The sequence below is a fragment of the Arachis hypogaea genome, chromosome 8, assembly GCF_003086295.3.
Source record: "Arachis hypogaea cultivar Tifrunner chromosome 8, arahy.Tifrunner.gnm2.J5K5, whole genome shotgun sequence".
NCBI lineage: Eukaryota > Viridiplantae > Streptophyta > Magnoliopsida > Fabales > Fabaceae > Arachis > Arachis hypogaea.
This window is the reverse complement of record NC_092043.1, coordinates 25708309-25726770: the sequence shown is the minus strand read 5'-3', so window position 1 is coordinate 25726770 and position 18462 is coordinate 25708309. Positions and strand designations below refer to the sequence as shown.

Below are 18462 nucleotides of genomic sequence, written 5' to 3'. Positions count from 1 at the left end.
TGGCAAGAAACTCGTTTTCATGGAGGAAGAAGAAGAAGAGTCGTTTATAATGCATGGTGAGTAGCGCGCTTTGGAAACAGGAAGTGGTTGAATAACGTGCGTTTATTTACTCTTGAATGTGGGAGTGTAATGCGTGTTTTTTGTTGGGCTTGTACCAACTTGTAAGATTTGTAAGACAAAAAGACTTGTATGTGTAGCAGGCCTCTTTAAACACTTTGTCGCATATAACACTAATAAATTATAAGTTAATAGTCAAAACCATTCCTAAGAAATATCTCGATATCCATTTTCGTCCTTAAAAGATAAAATTAATTAAATTTATTCTCGAAAGATAATCAATTTGGTCGCGTTAGCCCTTTCGTTATCTCCTGCACTGAGGTGGTTAACGCTCGCTGACATGGCCTGTTAACTGCCAGCATAACACTCGCTTAGTGTACCATCTTATTACTGATAAGATAAGTTTATTAAATCAATTCAAATCAGTCCCTAAGTCCATGAACTCTAATCCCAAATCCAAAAAAATCGAAATTCACCTTCATAGAAAATTTCATGTTCCCAGGTTGTTCATGCTACCGCCCACGTCACTACCTATGTCTTCAACGCCGTCATCGCCTGCGCATCAAAGGTAGATTTATTAGTATTTGTGGTAGAATTTAAGAATTATGGATTAATTAGTATGTTTGATCGGTAAAACAAAGGCAGTTAATAGCCAAGTTAACAATGAGACCTTGAAATCCAAAAATCCAACGGTGCATGAACCTCGAAACCAGAATCACAATGACAATGTGGAATTAGTAGGTAAGAATTCATAAATTTGGAAAGTAGGAAGCGAAGCAATGACAAAGCATACGTAGACATGGATGGAAATGCCGAAGAAGAGATGGCCGCTGATGTTAGTGGCAATCTTGTCTCTTTCCACTGCCATGTTATTTTCATCAGACTCAATAGCTTCATTTTCTGCACCACTACTATCACCACCGACAACAACCACTTCGTGGACTAAGATAATCAGATTCGCTCCTCTTTCCAATTCGGAAACGCTCCCTCTCCCCTTGATTTCATGAGGTCATTTCATCGTTTTTCATGAGCTCTCCCTTTCAGGTATGTTTTTCGTCTCTTTCATTTTTTTCTTTTTGTCAGCTGAATTCAAGAAAGAAAAAAAATGTTATTTTTTGTCTGTGTTGTTGTTCAAGTGGTCCTTTATTACTGATGGAGTTGGCTTTTCTGTTGAAGGGAGCTAGTGCTGATGTTTGGATCACAAATCAGAAGCCTCAAAAATTTAACCAAGTTATTACCGTTTTTAAGGAGAAAGTTTTCTTTGTTTTTCTCTTTGAATTTGGAATTAAGGTTTATGGACTTAAGAACTGATTTAAATTGATTTAATAAATTTATTTTATCAGTAACAAAAGGGTATACTAAGTAAATGTCACACTGGCAGCTAACAGGTCATGTCAGCGAGCATTAGCCACCTTAATACAAGAAATAACAAAAAGACTAAGACGACTAAATTAATTATTTTTCGAAGACAAATTTAATTAATTTTATCTCTTTTAAGACATGGACAGCATTCAAATACTACCATTGTTGGTACAAGTTTATGTTGCCATTGTTGACTTATTATGCTCTTCATTAATGAGAGTTATTACCGGGTGAATTAATAAATGGATGAGATGCATAGTTATTGATGAGCTGTCTTTAGTCTTTACTACTATTAGACTTTCTATTTGTGTAATCTTCTGTATCTCATTGGGAGAGAATTATTTCAGGACTCACTATTTATATATACAATTATACACTAAGTGAAAATAAATAACTTTAAATTCTATCTTAATTTTATTTGCGATTTGAACTTTTCAATTGAAATATTATTTTCACAATAAATTTTTCAATCTAATTTAATTCGATTGGAAAAAAAAACCTTCTACTCAAATATATTTTGAGTTTTTTTTATCATATTTTAAAATTTAAAATATTATTTATGTATTATTAATTATTAAATTAAATAATTTTAAATAATTTTAAATAAATATAAAAAAATTATGTCATTTAAGATATAATTGGTTAACTATGTCGTTTATCACTGTAACAAAATGATAAAGGAATAACACGGTACCAAAATCAAATTAAGCCATAAAATAATCCTGGTATTCACTTTATTTTCATTCGTATATAAAAGATACAATAATCGAGGATTATTACTAGTGAAGAGGGTAATCCATTGTTATTATTAATTATAACATCATTATTAATATTTCTTCCAACTACATCATCATTATTAACTTAGCAAGTAAGATTATCACCAGGAGCAACACCAAAATCTTGACAGTATTGTTTGTATAGGTTCACACGATCGTTCATCTCCGAAGTGTTACCACCATTGCATTCACCACTATTAATGGCCCTAATGGTTGCACCAAACCCCTGGCTCTCAACTGGCCTTACATTGTTCATCCAAAACCACAACGCCGCCTTGAATGACACCACGGCATCATTCCCCACCGTCTCCGGCGCATTCAATCCGTCGAAATTGTTCGCGTTTCCGGCCGCTCCGTAGTTGTAGTTCCATGTTAGTTGGAGAGGTCCACGACCAAAGTATTGCTTGTTAGGGTTGCATGGATATTGTGTGTAGCTTGAGTCACAATAGTTGTGTGATGCACCATTTTGCTCATTAATATAACAAAAGTCTACATGTATAGGTTACCGTCATTAAATGTTCTGACAGTATAAAACGTTTAATATTCGGTGAAACTCAAGTTGCAGTCGACTTCACGTGAAGTTGATAGTTGAGAGTCGTTTGATAAAAAATTAGTTAAATCAATCAAATTATCTAACGTTTTAAGTCGACTGCACCGAAGTTTTTACCTTAATATTTATAATGTATCAAAATTAAATTCATATATACTCACAGCCAGTTTCGTGTGTAAAATGAGCAAAGGCAGCTGCAATTTCGCGCTTAGAGTCGTCGGTTGAGCTCAGCTGACCAAAAGTACTGTAGGAATTGAGAGCGCTAAGAAAAGCGTCGCGAGTGTAAAAATTTTTGCCTTCACAATTAGCAGCAGCTTGGCTGATTATAGAATTGAAGAAATCTTGTGTGACTACGTCGGCGACGTTAACACTACCGCTGCCGGAGCTAGGAGTGCTCGGAGTGCTTGGTGAGCTATAGCAAGGACCCTGTTGACATCCGTCGCCGCAATAATCGTCGCCGGTGCCACAGTATCCGTACTTGCTACAACACAAGTCCGATGCACATCCACAATTTTGAGCACTAACACTCGCAATCATGACAAGTGCCATGGCCACAAGTATCATTGGTAACTTGTTTTCCATTTTCATTATTTAAGCTATTAGATAGAAAAAAAGCAGTTTTTGTTATGAGCAAAGGTGGAAGGGTAAGAGATATGTATTTATAGTGATACCATATACGTATAGTGTGGGGTAACGCGTTCAAGAAGAAATATCTGTTTAGCTTTCTATGCATATCAGTGAGGTTATTATCATTGACGTTTAGTTTCATTATCAAAATTGGATGATAATATTCGCCATTATTATTCTAAGAAAGCCGCCAGGTAGGGTCGTACATTTTTGCTTTCATTTTTCAACCTTGACTTGGCAATTATTCGGTAAAGTTTTTACCTTTTTAAAATAATTTATTAAAATTAATTTTTGAGAAATAGATTTTTTAATAAATCAAACTAATAAAAATATTTTTTAATAAAAAATAATAGTAATTATATTTTTAAAAAGTATAAACATCTCTTAAAAATTTTACCAAATTAAGTATTTTTTAATTGATTATCTTCTTAATTATTTTCGGTATTAAGTAAGTATTAAACGATGGGGACTAACTAAACCAACTAGACTCTAATTATTCGGGGGAATGTTGTGCTGGATGGAAATTTTCACGTGTCTATTATTTTCTGAAACGGGATCATAATCTGTTTTCGAATCTACATCTTTCGATTTAGACAACTCTCATTTAATATTGGCTATTTTTTGTATCAAATATTTTTGAAAAATGAAACACTGAATAGTTACATATAAAATAAAATAATTTGAGTTGTTTCGTGTCGTATAGGTTATGAATGCTGTCATTTTTGGATTTTTTTTTGCTCCCTATTACCGTGACTTACGGGGACGTGTGTGGTGCCTAACAAAAACAATCCATAACCTGTGTTTGTATATGACTGCTTTTTATTTTAATTTTTCACGCTATTTTTCTATTCGACAGACTAAAAATTAATTTATTAGATTGCATTTGTTTATAAAAATAGATAAGATAAGATTAGATAATAAAATTTTGTGTTCTTATATTCTATTTTGTGATAAACTAAAATAAATTATAAAAATTTAATTTATTTTTATTTTTTTCATTAAAAAAATAAGACAAAAAATATAATAATAAAAAATATAATTATAAAAAATAATAAGAATAATGAAAAAAATAAAAAATAAATTGTGTTCCTTGTTAGTATCTTCGTGTCATTTTTGTCAGGATAGACAGAAAATACATTAATTCAATATCTGTGGATATATTATCTCTGTTCATATCTCTTCTGTCAAACATGATTTTATGTCTCTATTCCTTATTTCAATGTCATGTCTATGTAAATAAACGCAGCCTTGTAGATTTAAATTTTTATTTAAGAACTTGTAATTGGACAATAAGTTATTACATGTGTAAAATTTAAACTCCTAACACTTGTTTAAACAGATGAATGAACGGACTACTCGACTAATTTAAGTTAGATTTGATTGGTTTGTATATGCTTTAAATAAAATTTGAGTTTATTATATATGTGACAAATGAATTAGTGTTATAAAAGTAACGAAGAATAATATAGCCAAGTCTTGTTGTGACCATTTCAAACCAAGTGATTAGTAGGAAGACTTAGTTACTCCAGTCCTATTGGAAGACCAATATTTAATTTTTAACTTAATAAATTAAGTACGGATATAATGGGAGATGTGGTTTTAAATCCTAATGTTGATGAAGAGTGAAGACTCCGCAAACTAAGTTTTGAATAAACATATATAGGGGAGGGCATATTCTATATGACAGAGTCAGAGTTTACCAAATATATATATTTATGTTGATTTTTTAAATTGAACACTTAATTCATAATCATTAGTTTACTCTAAACTTATGGATTTAATTCATTTTTCCTTATCTCATTCATTTGAGATTTCATTTTCACTCTTATATATGTTTTACTATATTTTTAATGAGTTTTGATAAAAGTGTCTTAAAGGAGCACTCTTTAAGAATATCATGAGTGGAACATTTAAATGGAAAATGTAAATAGTCATACACTCATACTTATTTTGAATTCTCTATACATTGAATGCATTGAAAAAAAAGAGAGAGAGAGAGAGATGCGTCAAGTTTGCATTTTATTTTTTATTTTTAGTATTTATATTTTTTAAATTTTGTGAAAAAAAAAATGCAAACACACCTTAGCCAATGAATTTAACCTTTAATAATTTTTTAGCTAAATCAATTTCTTTTGTATATAGCAAAATCAATTTTTAATAACTGAGAGATGAATAAATGTTCTATCTTAAACGTTTCTTATTAAGTAAGGAGTATTGCGTTTTTTATTAATTAAACAAATATTAATTCTTTGTTTATTATATTTTATATCAACGACTCATATTTAGAGTTTATAATTTAGGATTCATATAATTTATGATTTAGAATTTAGAATTTATAATTTAAAATTTAACTAATATTGTACTCCTTTTTTTTTTGGGTAAAAAGTACTCCTTCCTTTCTCCGAAGCGTCGCCTTAGTTCAGGGCTTCCGCCTTCAGCCTTTTTTACCTTTTTTGTTCAACAGCCTTCTAGGCTTTTTACTTTTTTCCCCTAACAAATGCGTTAAGAGTGGGTCTGGCTGAGAGCAAATTCAACAATTGTCTTGGATTGGCCTTTTCTTTTATTTCTTTTTTAGATGTTTGTTCAGAACTAGTGAAAAAAACGTTATCCAATGGAGATTTGAAAACCAAATCTAATGGATCAACCAAATCTTCCCTCAATAGATTGGCCCAATTTTGCTGTACTGGCTGAAATGGAAAAAAAAAAAAAAGAGTCAAGAATCACTATAGAAAATATAATAAGTTACTAAAAGTTAATGAAGTTCTATTTACTATTTAGTCATAATTTTCTAAGACTTGAAATTACGCAAATAACGTTCATGCACTATTCAAGTTGATCAAATAAAATGAAGGGTAAAAAACCATATTAAGCTAAATGACTCAAAAAATAACGTAAATACGCCAAAGCAAAAATCGTTTCAGCAATAAGCCAGGTCGTATTTTTATATAATTCGAACCAGGTTGGTTCGAACTCTATTTGTTAGTAAATCGAACTAGGTGAGTTCGAATTAGGTTTTGTTGGTTGGTAATAAATCGAACCAGCTTGGTTCGAATTAATAATGAACGTAATTCGAACCAAGCTGGTTCGAATTATAGAGAGAGACGGTTTCCGTGTAATTCGAACCGGGCTGGTTCGAATTACACAAATCTTAGTTCGAACCAGACCGGTTCGAATTAGTGTGAGACTGAGCTGTATATATATGGTTCCAAACGTGAGTTAGTCTCATTAGAGGGAGTAAGATGGTTGCGAGTAGTAACGAGTATTGTTAGTGTCAGTATTGTTTACGTTAGTGCGCATGAGTTTTACTTTGATTGTTGCCAGTAGTAATGAGTATGGCTTCTTTAATTATGAATAATGCTACACTTTCCGTAGATGCACAATTTAATAAGAAAAAATAAACACTGAACTGTTTCAAGATTCATTGATCATACAAAATGAATGTCCCACAACAGAAATAAAAAAAAAACATAGGTGAACAGACTATAACATAACAAAAAAAGTACAAACCAGTATCATACATGGTTGAACTTTAAAGAAAAAAATACATGAAACGTGAATCATCTAAACAGATGCGACCCAGTACCACAGCGACGGGCTACCCGTGCCCTCTGACCTCGGCGGATAAACGGCTCCTCATCCTCGATGTCATTCCCGTCATCCGGTGGGGCAGGCTGTGCTGGTGGCGCAACATGCAGTGGTGCCGCCGAAATCCCTGCGACAGACTCTGATGCAGCGGTGAAGGCGGATGGAGGAGTACCTCCGAGACAGAACTGGTGACCAGCGGATGAGGATGGAGGCTCATTCAGATCAACATCTAACGGGGCCTGTGTGCCTGAGGTCTGACCACCACTGCGTGGAGTCGCGTCCCCCTGCATGATGGCGGTGATCTCCTCAAGGAAGCGTGGACTCCCAAAGTCCCCAACAAGCGTGTCTGACCCAATAAAATCTGACCACTGTGATCCCGAGATGCGCCAAGGTGTCCCCCCCTGCTCAGGCTGGTCATCGGCTGGCACACCAACGAAGTAATCTCCAAGAGGGCCTGATCCAAGTACAGCGTCACCTGTGTCAGCCCCGTCACCCATCCCTGTACCATACCACTCACCTGCATGACCCTGATCGTGTGTGCTAGTACCAGCAGATGCAGCAGCCCCTGAACCACCCCCACCAACGTGCCCATGCTGATCGTCGGTGTCGTCCCCATGGTCAGCACGACCCCTCGCCCTACCTCGCTGGCCTCGTCCACCGCCTCTAGCGGGACCGGCGTCGTAATCATCGTGCACAGCATGGTCAGGCCACCTCCACTCACGCTGGCTCCGCCGTGTCCCCACACCCATCCTCCTCTCAACCCTACGCCTGTCCGGCACGTCCTCAGGACGATCCATGTCAGGAACTCGCCTCGGACCCCGCTGTGAGGCCTCTAATGGAATAGGAATTGCTCTAGGATCCCCCAACTGCATCTCCGGAGACAAGAACCTCTTTCCATGCTGACGCCACCAGTCAAGGAACGCATGCGAAGGTCCGGGGTCGCCGACAACGTCGAACCTCAGCACACAGTCCTGACGAGATTCCCAAAGGAGATGCCACTTCTGCAAAGTAGACGGGAACCATCGATCGCCGCCTCTACCGTCCTTGGACATCAAAAAGTCAATGTTCAGGGCGGGATGCGGAGGGGGCTGAACCCCACCAAACTGCGAAAGAACACGATCTATCTGATGCCACTCTATCACAGCAAAGTAGATCAGCACCGTCACAGAGCGCCACAACGCCATATGCCGAGGCTCCAAAACCTCTGGATGCACTACCTGAAGTACGTCCGGAGTACTGTACGGCATCCATAGAAACTGCAAAAGGAACTCACCCTTGTCAGGGCAACTGTAGCACACAACTAGAAATGCTAGATTCTAAAGGACACTTGTTAACTAGCATACTCACCTCCCCGTCCTGTAACCGGTCTATCCTGAGCCTCCACATTTGCACTCTAGGACCCTTCTCGCTCCCGGAAGGGTTGTAACCTGACCATCTGCACCATACACATTTGTTACATCAACAGAAATATGTGTTCAAACTATGCAATAGAATATTAATGACTACGCAGTTATGTATGTCAAATTGAAATAGAGAAGGCATAGTAAAGTACCTCGATGCCAATGGCCAGCTCAACTCCTCATATCCTGCAGGCCTAAACCGAGGAAAGCGCCAAAAGATCCAAGACTGGAGTAGCTGAAGCGGGCCCGCTAACTTGACGACATGTCTGTTCGCCACTCGGCACATGCACCGGTACAACCAAGCCAGTGCGGCAGAACCCCAGCTGTAGGTACCCAGCTCCTCCAGCCTCGCTACGTACGGAAGCCATCTGATGTGAATCCGGTTCCCTGACTTGTCCGCAAACAGCTGCGTGCCCAACAACATCATGATGTACGCACGGGCATAACGGCGCACAGTCTCATCATCTGCATCCTCAGGGCACTCCCCGAAAGTCTCCTGAAACCAGCTGCAGTTCACTGCGTACTTCTGAACCTGGCTGGGAGGAGGTATAACTCCGAGCAACTCCTGGAACCAGACCCAGGCTGGACGGCCACCCTCGATGTATATATGGAACTCGGACAAGCACCCGCTCACGTAACGGCCGTCCACTGGCAAACCCAGCTGGTATGCCACGTCCTGGAGTGTGATGGTGCACTCTCCGAACGGCATATGGAACGTGTGCGTCTCGGGACGCCATCGCTCTACGAATGCACTGACAAGGGCCTCGTCTAGCCGGAACCATCGGTCGTTCAGCCTTGCAAGATGGTATAGACCTGCCATCTGCAAGTACGGAACGTATCTGTCATCAAGTCGCATGCTCCTAATGCATCGCTGGGGCTGCTCACAAAATGAACCGCACAGTTAGAACCGGCTTAAAAACCAACCACAACCATAAGCAGCACGATAAATCATCAACATACCGTTCTGCTAAATAAGACCGCATAACATTACATGAAAGATAAGCAAATGGAAAACAAATCCATAGACCGCACAAATAAACCGCAAAAATAAACCAGCCTAACGAGATCCACTAACAAGAAACAGCTTAACTAAACCGGTTTACGGAAATCACCTACCCTAAACCACTAACATAAACCGTTTGCATAAACCACTCGCAAAAACCGCTAAAACAAACCACCAACATAAACCACTAACGTAAACCACTAGCATAAACCACTAACTTAAACCGCTAACTTAAACCACTAACATAAACCACTAACATAAACCACCTACATAAACCACCAACAGAAACCACTAACGTAAACCACTAGCATAATCCACTAACTTAAACCACTAACATAAACCACTAACATAAACCACTAACATAAACCACCTACATAAACCACTAACATAAACCACTAACATAAAACACCATCTAACCCACATGCAAAACCACTAAGCCACAAATACCGCTAGAATAAAAATTATTTCCGTACTAACCTCCTCGTTGATGACCCCGGCTATATGAGCGACTCCGTCCAAGCGATATAATCGTGCCGGATCGTCCCCCATGAGCAGAGTATTCCGTTAAGCTATTATTCGGAGAGAATCTCGGTCGTTTTCTCTGAGATTTTGTGGGGTAGGGGGGAGGAATAATAGTTCGAATGAGGGTGATTCGAACTCCTTATATAGCCGAATCAATGGTAATTCGAACCACCTTGGTTCGATTTATGAAGGATCTCTCCAAGGGTAATTCGAACCAGCTTGGTTCGAATTATATGCAACGCAAACTTGGCCGTAGTTCGAACTAGCCTAGTTCGAATTACGTTGGATTGAAGTTCGAACCACCTTGGTTCGAATTACGTTGAAATCTGCACCTCCCTAATTCGAACCACTTTGGTTCGATTTATTCTAATATCTAGTTCGAACCGTCCTGGTTCGAATTACATAAAAATTGACTCTGGCTTATTGCTGAAACAATTTTCAGTTTGGCGTAATTACGTTACACCATTCTTATTGTGGCTTAATTAGGTTTTTTACCCTAAAATGAACATAATAGTTGGCACCTCGAAAAGACTAAGAAAGTGTATTAAACTAACTAATTATTTCCCATGCCAAAAAAATATTTTGCTATTTTCTGCTTTTGCTCTTAATTAATTTACATATTAATTATTTTAAAAGTCACATCACGTATGTAATAACTGGCAATCTAATTGATTTATTTTCATACGTTATTATCATTTAATTAATAGATGTTACCCCTCAGCAGTGATTTTAATTTTCAATTAATAACAAACGCACGGGCCACGGTAGACCCGAGTACCGCAAATTGATTCTTTTTAATAGTTAATTTAATGCTTAATACTTAACACTTAATAGTTAATATCTTATCATTATTATTATTATTATTATTGTTATTATGTTTTAAATTTTTTTAGGGGTAGCTCAGCTTGTTTCATTCATCTCTCTCTGCTTCGTTTCTTTTTCTCGTTCCTTCAAATCAAATCAAATTCATCTCTCTCTCTCTCTCTCTCTCGATCACACCGATATTTACTCACTCTCTCTCACTACTCCCAACTTCCCCGTTGCCGCACCTCCCCTCTCCGCCCACTGCACCGCCGTGAAATCCCTAACCGACTCCAGCTCATCTGCTCAACCCTTGCTGGAATTGGATTCTCTCTCATCTACCTCACCACAGGTTCGCTGTTCCTCTCTCAGCTCGCTTTCGCGATGTTTTCTCTATTCTGCTCTATCCAATTCTGTATCCGACTATTTACTTATTTATTTATTTATTTACTCACGTTTTTGTGTAAGTTTTGATCCTATTGAAACTGTTAGGTAGATTAGGGCTTAAACTGTAGAAGTACGCATATAATCCTAAGGAGGACTTCAATAAAAACGAGTTTTTGCTGTTTATGGAGCTGTAGAGTAAGATTAAAACTTGTTGATGGCACAGCAATATGCACTTCCAAGTCCTAGTTCCTCTATTCAAGTAGGCTCCCTATGTTTGGTATGATATGGAGTAATGTAAGTTTTAATAAATGTTATGAGATTGCGAGCAATAAAAACTGCATATATGGTGGCAATGTAGCTTGGATACCTAATATGACTGGGTTGGGGACCTGGAACAGACAAAGTAACTTCCCCAATCTACATGTCTTTTAATTATTTAATACACCATACCATTTTCAAAAAGATTTGAACATGAAAGAAGCATGCCACCTTGTGAATGGGAACAAGGGAGAGGGCAGGCAATATTAGTAATGTTGGGCTGTGGTTTGAATGGGAAGGTGGTGGGGTTAGACATGTGAATTTTTCCTAATGCCTCGTCTCATTTAATCTCTCAAATTCAGAGACTTAGACTACTTAGGGTTTCGAGCTCCTCTGACTAAAAGTTAGGAACCTGGATGTTACACCCTACATTATTCTATGTTAGCCTCGAATTGTTCGCTGTCATATGGCTACCTGTTAAGAAAAATCCTTCGATTTTCAATAAGACACTTGTCTGTTATCATTTTTATTATTGTTTTCAAAAAGACTAAGATCAGCTTGGAAATGCAACTACTGAGGTCCCTATGAAAGATCGATCCTAACTTCCTGTTATGTAATAAGTAAAATATTTTGGGATATTTTGTTGTGTGTGTATATATATGTTTCATTCTTCGCATGTGTATATAAGATGATAGGGCACAATAGCTCGTTTGATCCAGGTAACTGACCCCATCTAGTAGGAGAAGGCTTTGTTATTGTTATTGTTGTTATTTGTTGTTGTCGTCATGTTTTTTGTTTGTACAGTAAACTGATTTTCTAAGTAATTAGAGGGGAGAGGCTGTAAGTGAGGATGAATTTGCAACAAGCTGGGCAGCCTAAATCTTCTAATGGATATGGGCGTCGAAAATCTGAAAGAGAAGGGGCAACAAAGTCAGAGAACAAAATCCCATCTGGAAAATTAAATTCCGCCAGATTAGCAAGTACAGGTGAACTTTTGAGCTGAATCATGTAGCTACTAGGTGCTTCATAGAAGATCACCGGCCCCAAAACAATAATTTTTCTATGTTGCAGTTTTGCCCTTCCTGATATTTGGTGTCTGTTACAGGTGCTGTGACTGGCTGTAAAGGTGGTGGCTATGAGAGTCCTTCACATGATCGTCTAGTATATGTAACAACATGTCTTATTGGGCACCAGGTGGAAGTTCAGGTGAAAAATGGGTCAATGTACTCTGGAATATTTCATGCAACAAACGCTGACAATGATTTTGGTAGGTTCTATTATATTCTTAACAGAATTGGTAATATTCCTCATTTTATTTTTTGTGGAATTGAATGTATATCTGGCACAGTTTTTGAGCCTGTTAGTTTGGATAGTTATGCTATTTGTCTAATTTGTTAGTTATTGCTTTTTAATCTTCTGGATATTTATCTAATAATAATAACTTCGCCTGCACCCCATAATAAAAAAATTCTTATATATACTTGCTTCGTGTTTTTCATTATTAGTGAGGTAGATCATGGGTAATTTGACTTTCTTTCCTGCTTACATCATCATTACTGTTCATCTAGGAATTGTTTTGAAAATGGCTCGCTTAATTAAGGATGGTTCTTTAAGAGGGCAGAAGTCTAGTGCAGAACCTGTCAGCAAGGCTCCTTCTAAGATCTTAATTATACCTGCCAAAGAACTTGTACAAGTTATAGCAAAGGTTTGCAACTTTTCAAGTATTTACAATTCACTTGGAAAATTGTGTCAGTTACTTAGTGTCAAAATCTACGATCATATTAGTTTTATTAGAATGTTGTGTAGTCATCAATGGTGGTTGAGAGGTTTCTCAAGGATTAGGTGATATCACTTTTAATACAATGCTAAATTGTTTGCTGATGATATATTTGGCATGTCAATCATGGCAGGGAGTTGCCGTTACTAGGGATGGCCTACCTAGTGAATTGCATCATGATATGCATCAGGAAATCATGGTAGATTCGTTAATATCTCATTCTCGACATGTTGAGTTAGGGAGAGAATTGAAACCCTGGGTACCTGATGAAGATGTTCCACAATGCCCAGAACTGGAAAATACCTTTGATGGTCCTTGGAATAGGTATTTTTCCACTTAATACAATTTTGTGATTGTGTAATCTTCTCTCTCTCTCTCTCTCTCTCTCTCTCTCTCTCTCTCTCTCTCTCTCTCTCTCTCTCTTGTGCGCGGGTGCACACACACAATCAATTAATCAATCAAGATGTCTGATTTATTCTGCAACCATTCAACTTGTTACAACACTCTCAATTATATGTTTGGGAGCAGTTTTTAATAAAGTTCTGTCTGAGGACTCATAGGTTTTTTATTTGTTTGCATGCAAGTTTCAAATATATTGTCACCATTAGTGGAAACTAAGAAATGGTTTGTCAGGAATGATTGAATGGTCATTGGCTCATAATTTGGATATGGATATATTATTGATATAGCAAAAGGGAAAAAAGGATTTTTATGGTATATTCATATGCAGCTGTTGCTATAATTCTTGTTATTTTAGCTACAGGTTTTCTTTCCCCTTTCTTTGTTTATTTCGATTTCTTCATAGGCTGTCCATTTTGGTTTTAAATTGGTTATTTTCTTTTTCTATACTTTTCAAGGGGATGGGATCAGTTTGAAACAAATGAGGCCTTGTTTGGTGTAAAAAGCACATTCAATGAGGAACTATATACCACAAAGCTTGAAAAAGGGCCTCGGACAAGAGAACTGGAAAAACAAGCCTTAAGAATAGCAAGAGAAATTGAGGGTGAGGAAACCCAAGATCTGCATCTTGCGGAGGTTAGTGTTGTTTCAACTGTAGGTTCTTTGTCCTATTTGAGTTTTTATATACTGTTTAATATATGTATCCCAAAACCTGTTTAGTCTATTTAAATCCTCAATCCTGACGGATTTTGTCAACAGGAAAGAGGACTTCACTTTCATGAAAACTTTGATATTGATGAAGAAACTAGATTCTCTTCAGTCGCTAGGGGTAAAGGTGTTGATGATAGCGGATATGATGAAAATGAGGACATACTGTCTGATTCACTCAATTCTGAAACCTTTGGTGGTATACTTGGCTCAGTAGGTAAGGGACCTGGTGAAATAACTGGTGGAAAAGGGAATGATGGAGCACTAGCAAATTCGTCCTCTTTGGTATCTCCTCAATCCATGATTTGATTTCTGAAAGTGTGATGATCTCAATCATTTTTCACATTGGATGACCATATCCTTACTTGTGACTTAATGTGTCTTCACATACATGTTTTTTAGTAAAAAATTTCTTTATATCTACTTGATTTGGTAAATATTTGATTACTTAAAGACACTGGTTTTGTCATTTCATGTTCTACTACGTTTTAAATTCGTGTTAATTGATGTTACTGGATTACGGATGCTGCATATCTATATCAGTGTGGATCATTATATAAATATTTTTCTCCTCTCGTAAACCCATAATTACGAGGGAGATAAACTAATTTGGTGAGATAGATCATTAACATGAGACTTACAGTTAAAGATTTCCCTTGTGAAAAACATTGGGTGTTATTCTCTCAATTTGCCATACTTTTTCTCCTCTTAAATAGTAATTATTTGTTTGTAGGATCTTCCACAGTCATCTCAATCAAGCACTGGTGTGGATTTAAGCCGCTCTGGTTCTTGTGATCATGCCAAGCAATTGGCATCGGAACTCCCTACTAAAATCTACTCATCTTCAGACGAGGAAAACAGGTTTTTGTTTCCTTTTGTTCATGTTATGATTAGTTGTTTCCACTGTAATCGTTTGTATTGCTTTCCTAATGATGCCATTTCTATACATGAAAGCTTTACTATAATTTTCATATCCTCCATCTTACAGGATTCAGGATCATTTGGCCAGTGATCTACATAGATCCAGTGGTAATAACAAGGAAGAAAATCAGAAAGTAAGTTCAAGTCTTAGCATTCTTAAACTTTTGTTTAAAGTAATATTTCACGTGATATCTGTAGGTTTTACCACTCCCAATACTTTTCTTTTATTTTTTCTTTAATTGATGCAGCAATCTGAGGATGTTCAACTGTCAAAATCTGAAGGTTTGTGAATCCTTTTTTATCCTCTTGTATCATGTAAATTGGGCAGTTCTATAGTGTTGTGGCCAACATGATTAAAGATGAAACTCAATATTATCATATAATTGATTATTTTGTTTCTGCCTGACTGCACTCTCCCAAGTGTCCTTTTTTTCCTTATCGTTGCAAATCTGTGTTTAATAATCCTGATGAAAAGAAAAAGGATATTTAGAGGACCTTAGACACTGTTAAGATCCTTTTTCAAATCTTCCTCCATTTTATCCCGCATGAGAGAAGAGCAGAAGGTTTTTGTCAGTACTTAATAGTATTCATGAATGCCGCTCCTAAGTATGCTTGAAACTAATTTTGGTGGCTGCTTCTTACACGTGTTCCTCAAATCTTTAGCAATTTCTGATGCAGATTTACATGCATCACTCCACTCGAAGAAAGATGGCTCTGATAAAGGGGTATTATCTTCTAATGTCACCCCTTATGCCGCTTCATCTCATGTTCCATCAAAGACTCACGAAAAGACTGGCTCACCTGGGGATTTGACTCAGCGTTCACTTGCTGGAAAAATTAATGGGGAAACAAAGTTTGTAAGTCCACGTGGGACATCATCTGCTTCAGATTCTGTGGGAGGTGTGGCAGCATCCTCTGGTCTTGGTTTGTCTCCAAGTTCATCTGTTGGTTCATTGTCTTCTGAAAAATCAACTCTTAATCCCAATGCCAAGGTGTGCAAGTTCAAGATTGAATTTGAAATAAGCCTTATTTTGCTGATTCTGGTCTTTTGTATTACTGACTAATGTCTCTGAGGCTCTTTTTTTCTGTTTTCCTTTTTATTTTATAAGGAATTCAAGCTCAATCCTAATGCAAAGAGTTTTGTTCCCTCTCAAACACCTGTTCGGCCTCCTACCCCCGTGTCCGACGGTTCCTTTTATTTTCCACCCAATGTATCTACTGTACCAAATATGCCAGGCATGCCCATGAGTATTGGAGTGAGTATTCCCTTTTCAGAAATTCCTTCCTATTCATTGAGGAAGCTATGTATGATACTCTTTTTTTCGATTTTAATTTTTTACCCTTGTTCTTGTATTAATTTTTAATTTAATAGGGCCATAGATCCATACTTGAGAGGGTGCTAGGAATTTATTATGCTAGTTAGTACATAGTTTGCTAACTCTTAGAGCATAGTGTTGCAGAAATTTGGTAGGTTTTATCAAATAGGGGCTCTTTACCTTTAAAATTTAGGACATTTTCTTTCTAGAGCATTGTTAAATAGTTTGTAAAGGAGACTATGCAGGATTATTAGGGTCTACTTTTTAATCCCTTCTGCCTCGAGTCTGTTTCGAAACTTGATTATATTGCATATTGTTCACAGGTTGGACCTACTTTTACTGGGCCACAACACATGATATATAATCCGCAGGTAGCGCAAATGCCATCTCAACCATATTTTCATCCAAATGGCCCACAGGTAGGATATCCATTATAGTAAACTTTACCGGTGACTGTTAGTGGATATTGGTGCTTTATGATAATTCCTTAATGTTTAATTGCAGTATGGTCAGCTTATTGGTCATCCTAGGCAGGTTTTATACATGCCGAGTTACCTACCTCCTGTAAGGACTCTTGTTTCTCTCAATTTCTTTTCCCCTTTCCGTCAAATTTCTTCATCTTCTTGTGCTTCAGGTTTCCTGGAAACTCAACCGTTCACTTGGTTATTTTACAGGAAATGCCATACAAGGGACGGGATTATTGACGACTTGGCTGTTTGTGCATTCTTGGCAAGTACATTCCTTGCCTGAAAAGAATAAACTTAGTGGATGATTCGAAAAGTTTTTAATTGGCGATATCCACAGCTGATATAGGAACATCATATACTGGCTTTTATAGGCAAGCAGGATCATTCTGAGATATGTTTTTATGTCCATGTATTAATCCATACATCTTTCGGGATTTCTCAGGTTTTGGTTGTGTAATACTAATAACTTAACTTATATTGATCCCATGTTCTTTTTATTTTATTTTTTTAAAATTCTCTTATTACTATGCAACATCTACTTTTAATTTCTACGCGTTCATCATCCATGGCTTTACTGCCATATAAGTTTAGTACATGCTTTCGTTGATTTCATCATATGACTTTTGGTTTAAACTTTAAACATATAAACAATGAGCAGTCTGCCCAAAAGTACTCTAAGGTACACCAAGTTATCGTTAAAAGAAAATTGTGATGTGTGCTGCCCGTATTATATCCTTAAAAAAAGTATATTTTCCAATCTTAATCAGGATAATTAAGCTTTACTATTGTTATATTACGTCATTATCATACCGATTAGACCCAAAGTAGCAATTCTTGTCTTGTATTGCCTCCTCAAAAATGATTTTAAAAAGATTAATTATCACAATAATAAAACACCAGATAAGTTCAAGATATCTAATTTGATAGCGCAAAACATTTCAAGCATGTTGTATTAGTTAAATAAATTGTGATAGTGTAAGCAAAACTTGCCGAGTGTTACACTTGGTTTCAAAAGTTAGAAACACGCAGGGTAAGTTCATATTAGGCTAGTACAAAGTACGCATTCTCCTTTTAGCACGCACGTATGGAATGTAATTCTGCTCTCCCTTTTTTTGTTGAGTTCTTTTCAGCTTTTCTAACTTCATAAGCTAATGCTAGCGTAATAAAGAAAAAGTTAAACACAATGAGTATGCCACTCTTTAAAATCACAAAATATAGTGCGGTGGAGTAAATGTCTTTTTCTTAATTAATATTAATCCAACACAATTAGAACTGTTGGTTTTCGCTCACAGCTGTCTGTGACATCGTAGGTGTATGATGTCCGAGATAAACAAAACTAAAATGGTTTGCTCATATGATGTGATGCTAAAATGAAAATGACAATCACATTCTATAAAATAAATTTGAGAAATACGAATTAAAACTTGTCCAAAATAATTTTTCTTAACATCCTAGAATTGTCATGATACCATATATACTATAGTTATATACACTATACTTCATAACCACCCAAAACTGATGTATTATTATTTTACATCAATATCAT

The 18462-nt window shown here is 36.8% G+C and overlaps 2 protein-coding genes across 2 annotated transcripts; one reads left to right on the top strand and one right to left on the bottom strand.

The window, feature by feature from the left end:
- Window positions 1-2123: 2123 nt before the first annotated feature.
- Window positions 2124-3512, bottom strand: LOC112706569 (endochitinase PR4). Its single transcript, XM_025757943.3, has 2 exons — window positions 2907-3512; window positions 2124-2684 (listed from the first exon to the last, which is right to left on the bottom strand). The coding sequence occupies exons 1-2, from the start codon at window positions 3331-3333 to the stop codon at window positions 2281-2283; spliced, it is 831 nt and encodes a 276-aa protein (XP_025613728.1). The 5' UTR covers window positions 3334-3512; the 3' UTR covers window positions 2124-2280.
- A 7101-nt stretch (window positions 3513-10613) lies between these two features.
- Window positions 10614-17443, top strand: LOC112706568 (polyadenylate-binding protein-interacting protein 3). Its single transcript, XM_025757942.3, has 15 exons — window positions 10614-11035; window positions 12157-12314; window positions 12434-12595; window positions 12897-13033; window positions 13239-13429; window positions 13963-14140; window positions 14264-14497; window positions 14946-15073; window positions 15201-15267; window positions 15382-15415; window positions 15812-16125; window positions 16243-16389; window positions 16773-16868; window positions 16954-17013; window positions 17124-17443. Exons 2-15 carry the CDS (start codon window positions 12179-12181, stop codon window positions 17151-17153), a joined length of 1914 nt encoding a protein of 637 aa, XP_025613727.1. The 5' UTR covers window positions 10614-11035; window positions 12157-12178; the 3' UTR covers window positions 17154-17443.
- Window positions 17444-18462: the final 1019 nt, after the last annotated feature.

Excerpts from the sequence above, each read along its gene's own strand:
- LOC112706569 (XM_025757943.3), bottom strand. The coding sequence starts at position 3,333 with ATGAAAATGGAAAACAAGTTACCAATGATACTTGTGGCCATGGCACTT. Across the intron at positions 2,685-2,906 it reads TTTTACACACGAAACTGGCT|ACTTTTGTTATATTAATGAG; the intron begins GTGAGTATATAT and ends CTATACATGTAG.
- LOC112706568 (XM_025757942.3), top strand. The coding sequence starts at position 12,179 with ATGAATTTGCAACAAGCTGGGCAGCCTAAATCTTCTAATGGATATGGG. Across the intron at positions 15,074-15,200 it reads TCTTCAGACGAGGAAAACAG|GATTCAGGATCATTTGGCCA; the intron begins GTTTTTGTTTCC and ends TCCATCTTACAG. Across the intron at positions 15,416-15,811 it reads TCAACTGTCAAAATCTGAAG|ATTTACATGCATCACTCCAC; the intron begins GTTTGTGAATCC and ends TTTCTGATGCAG.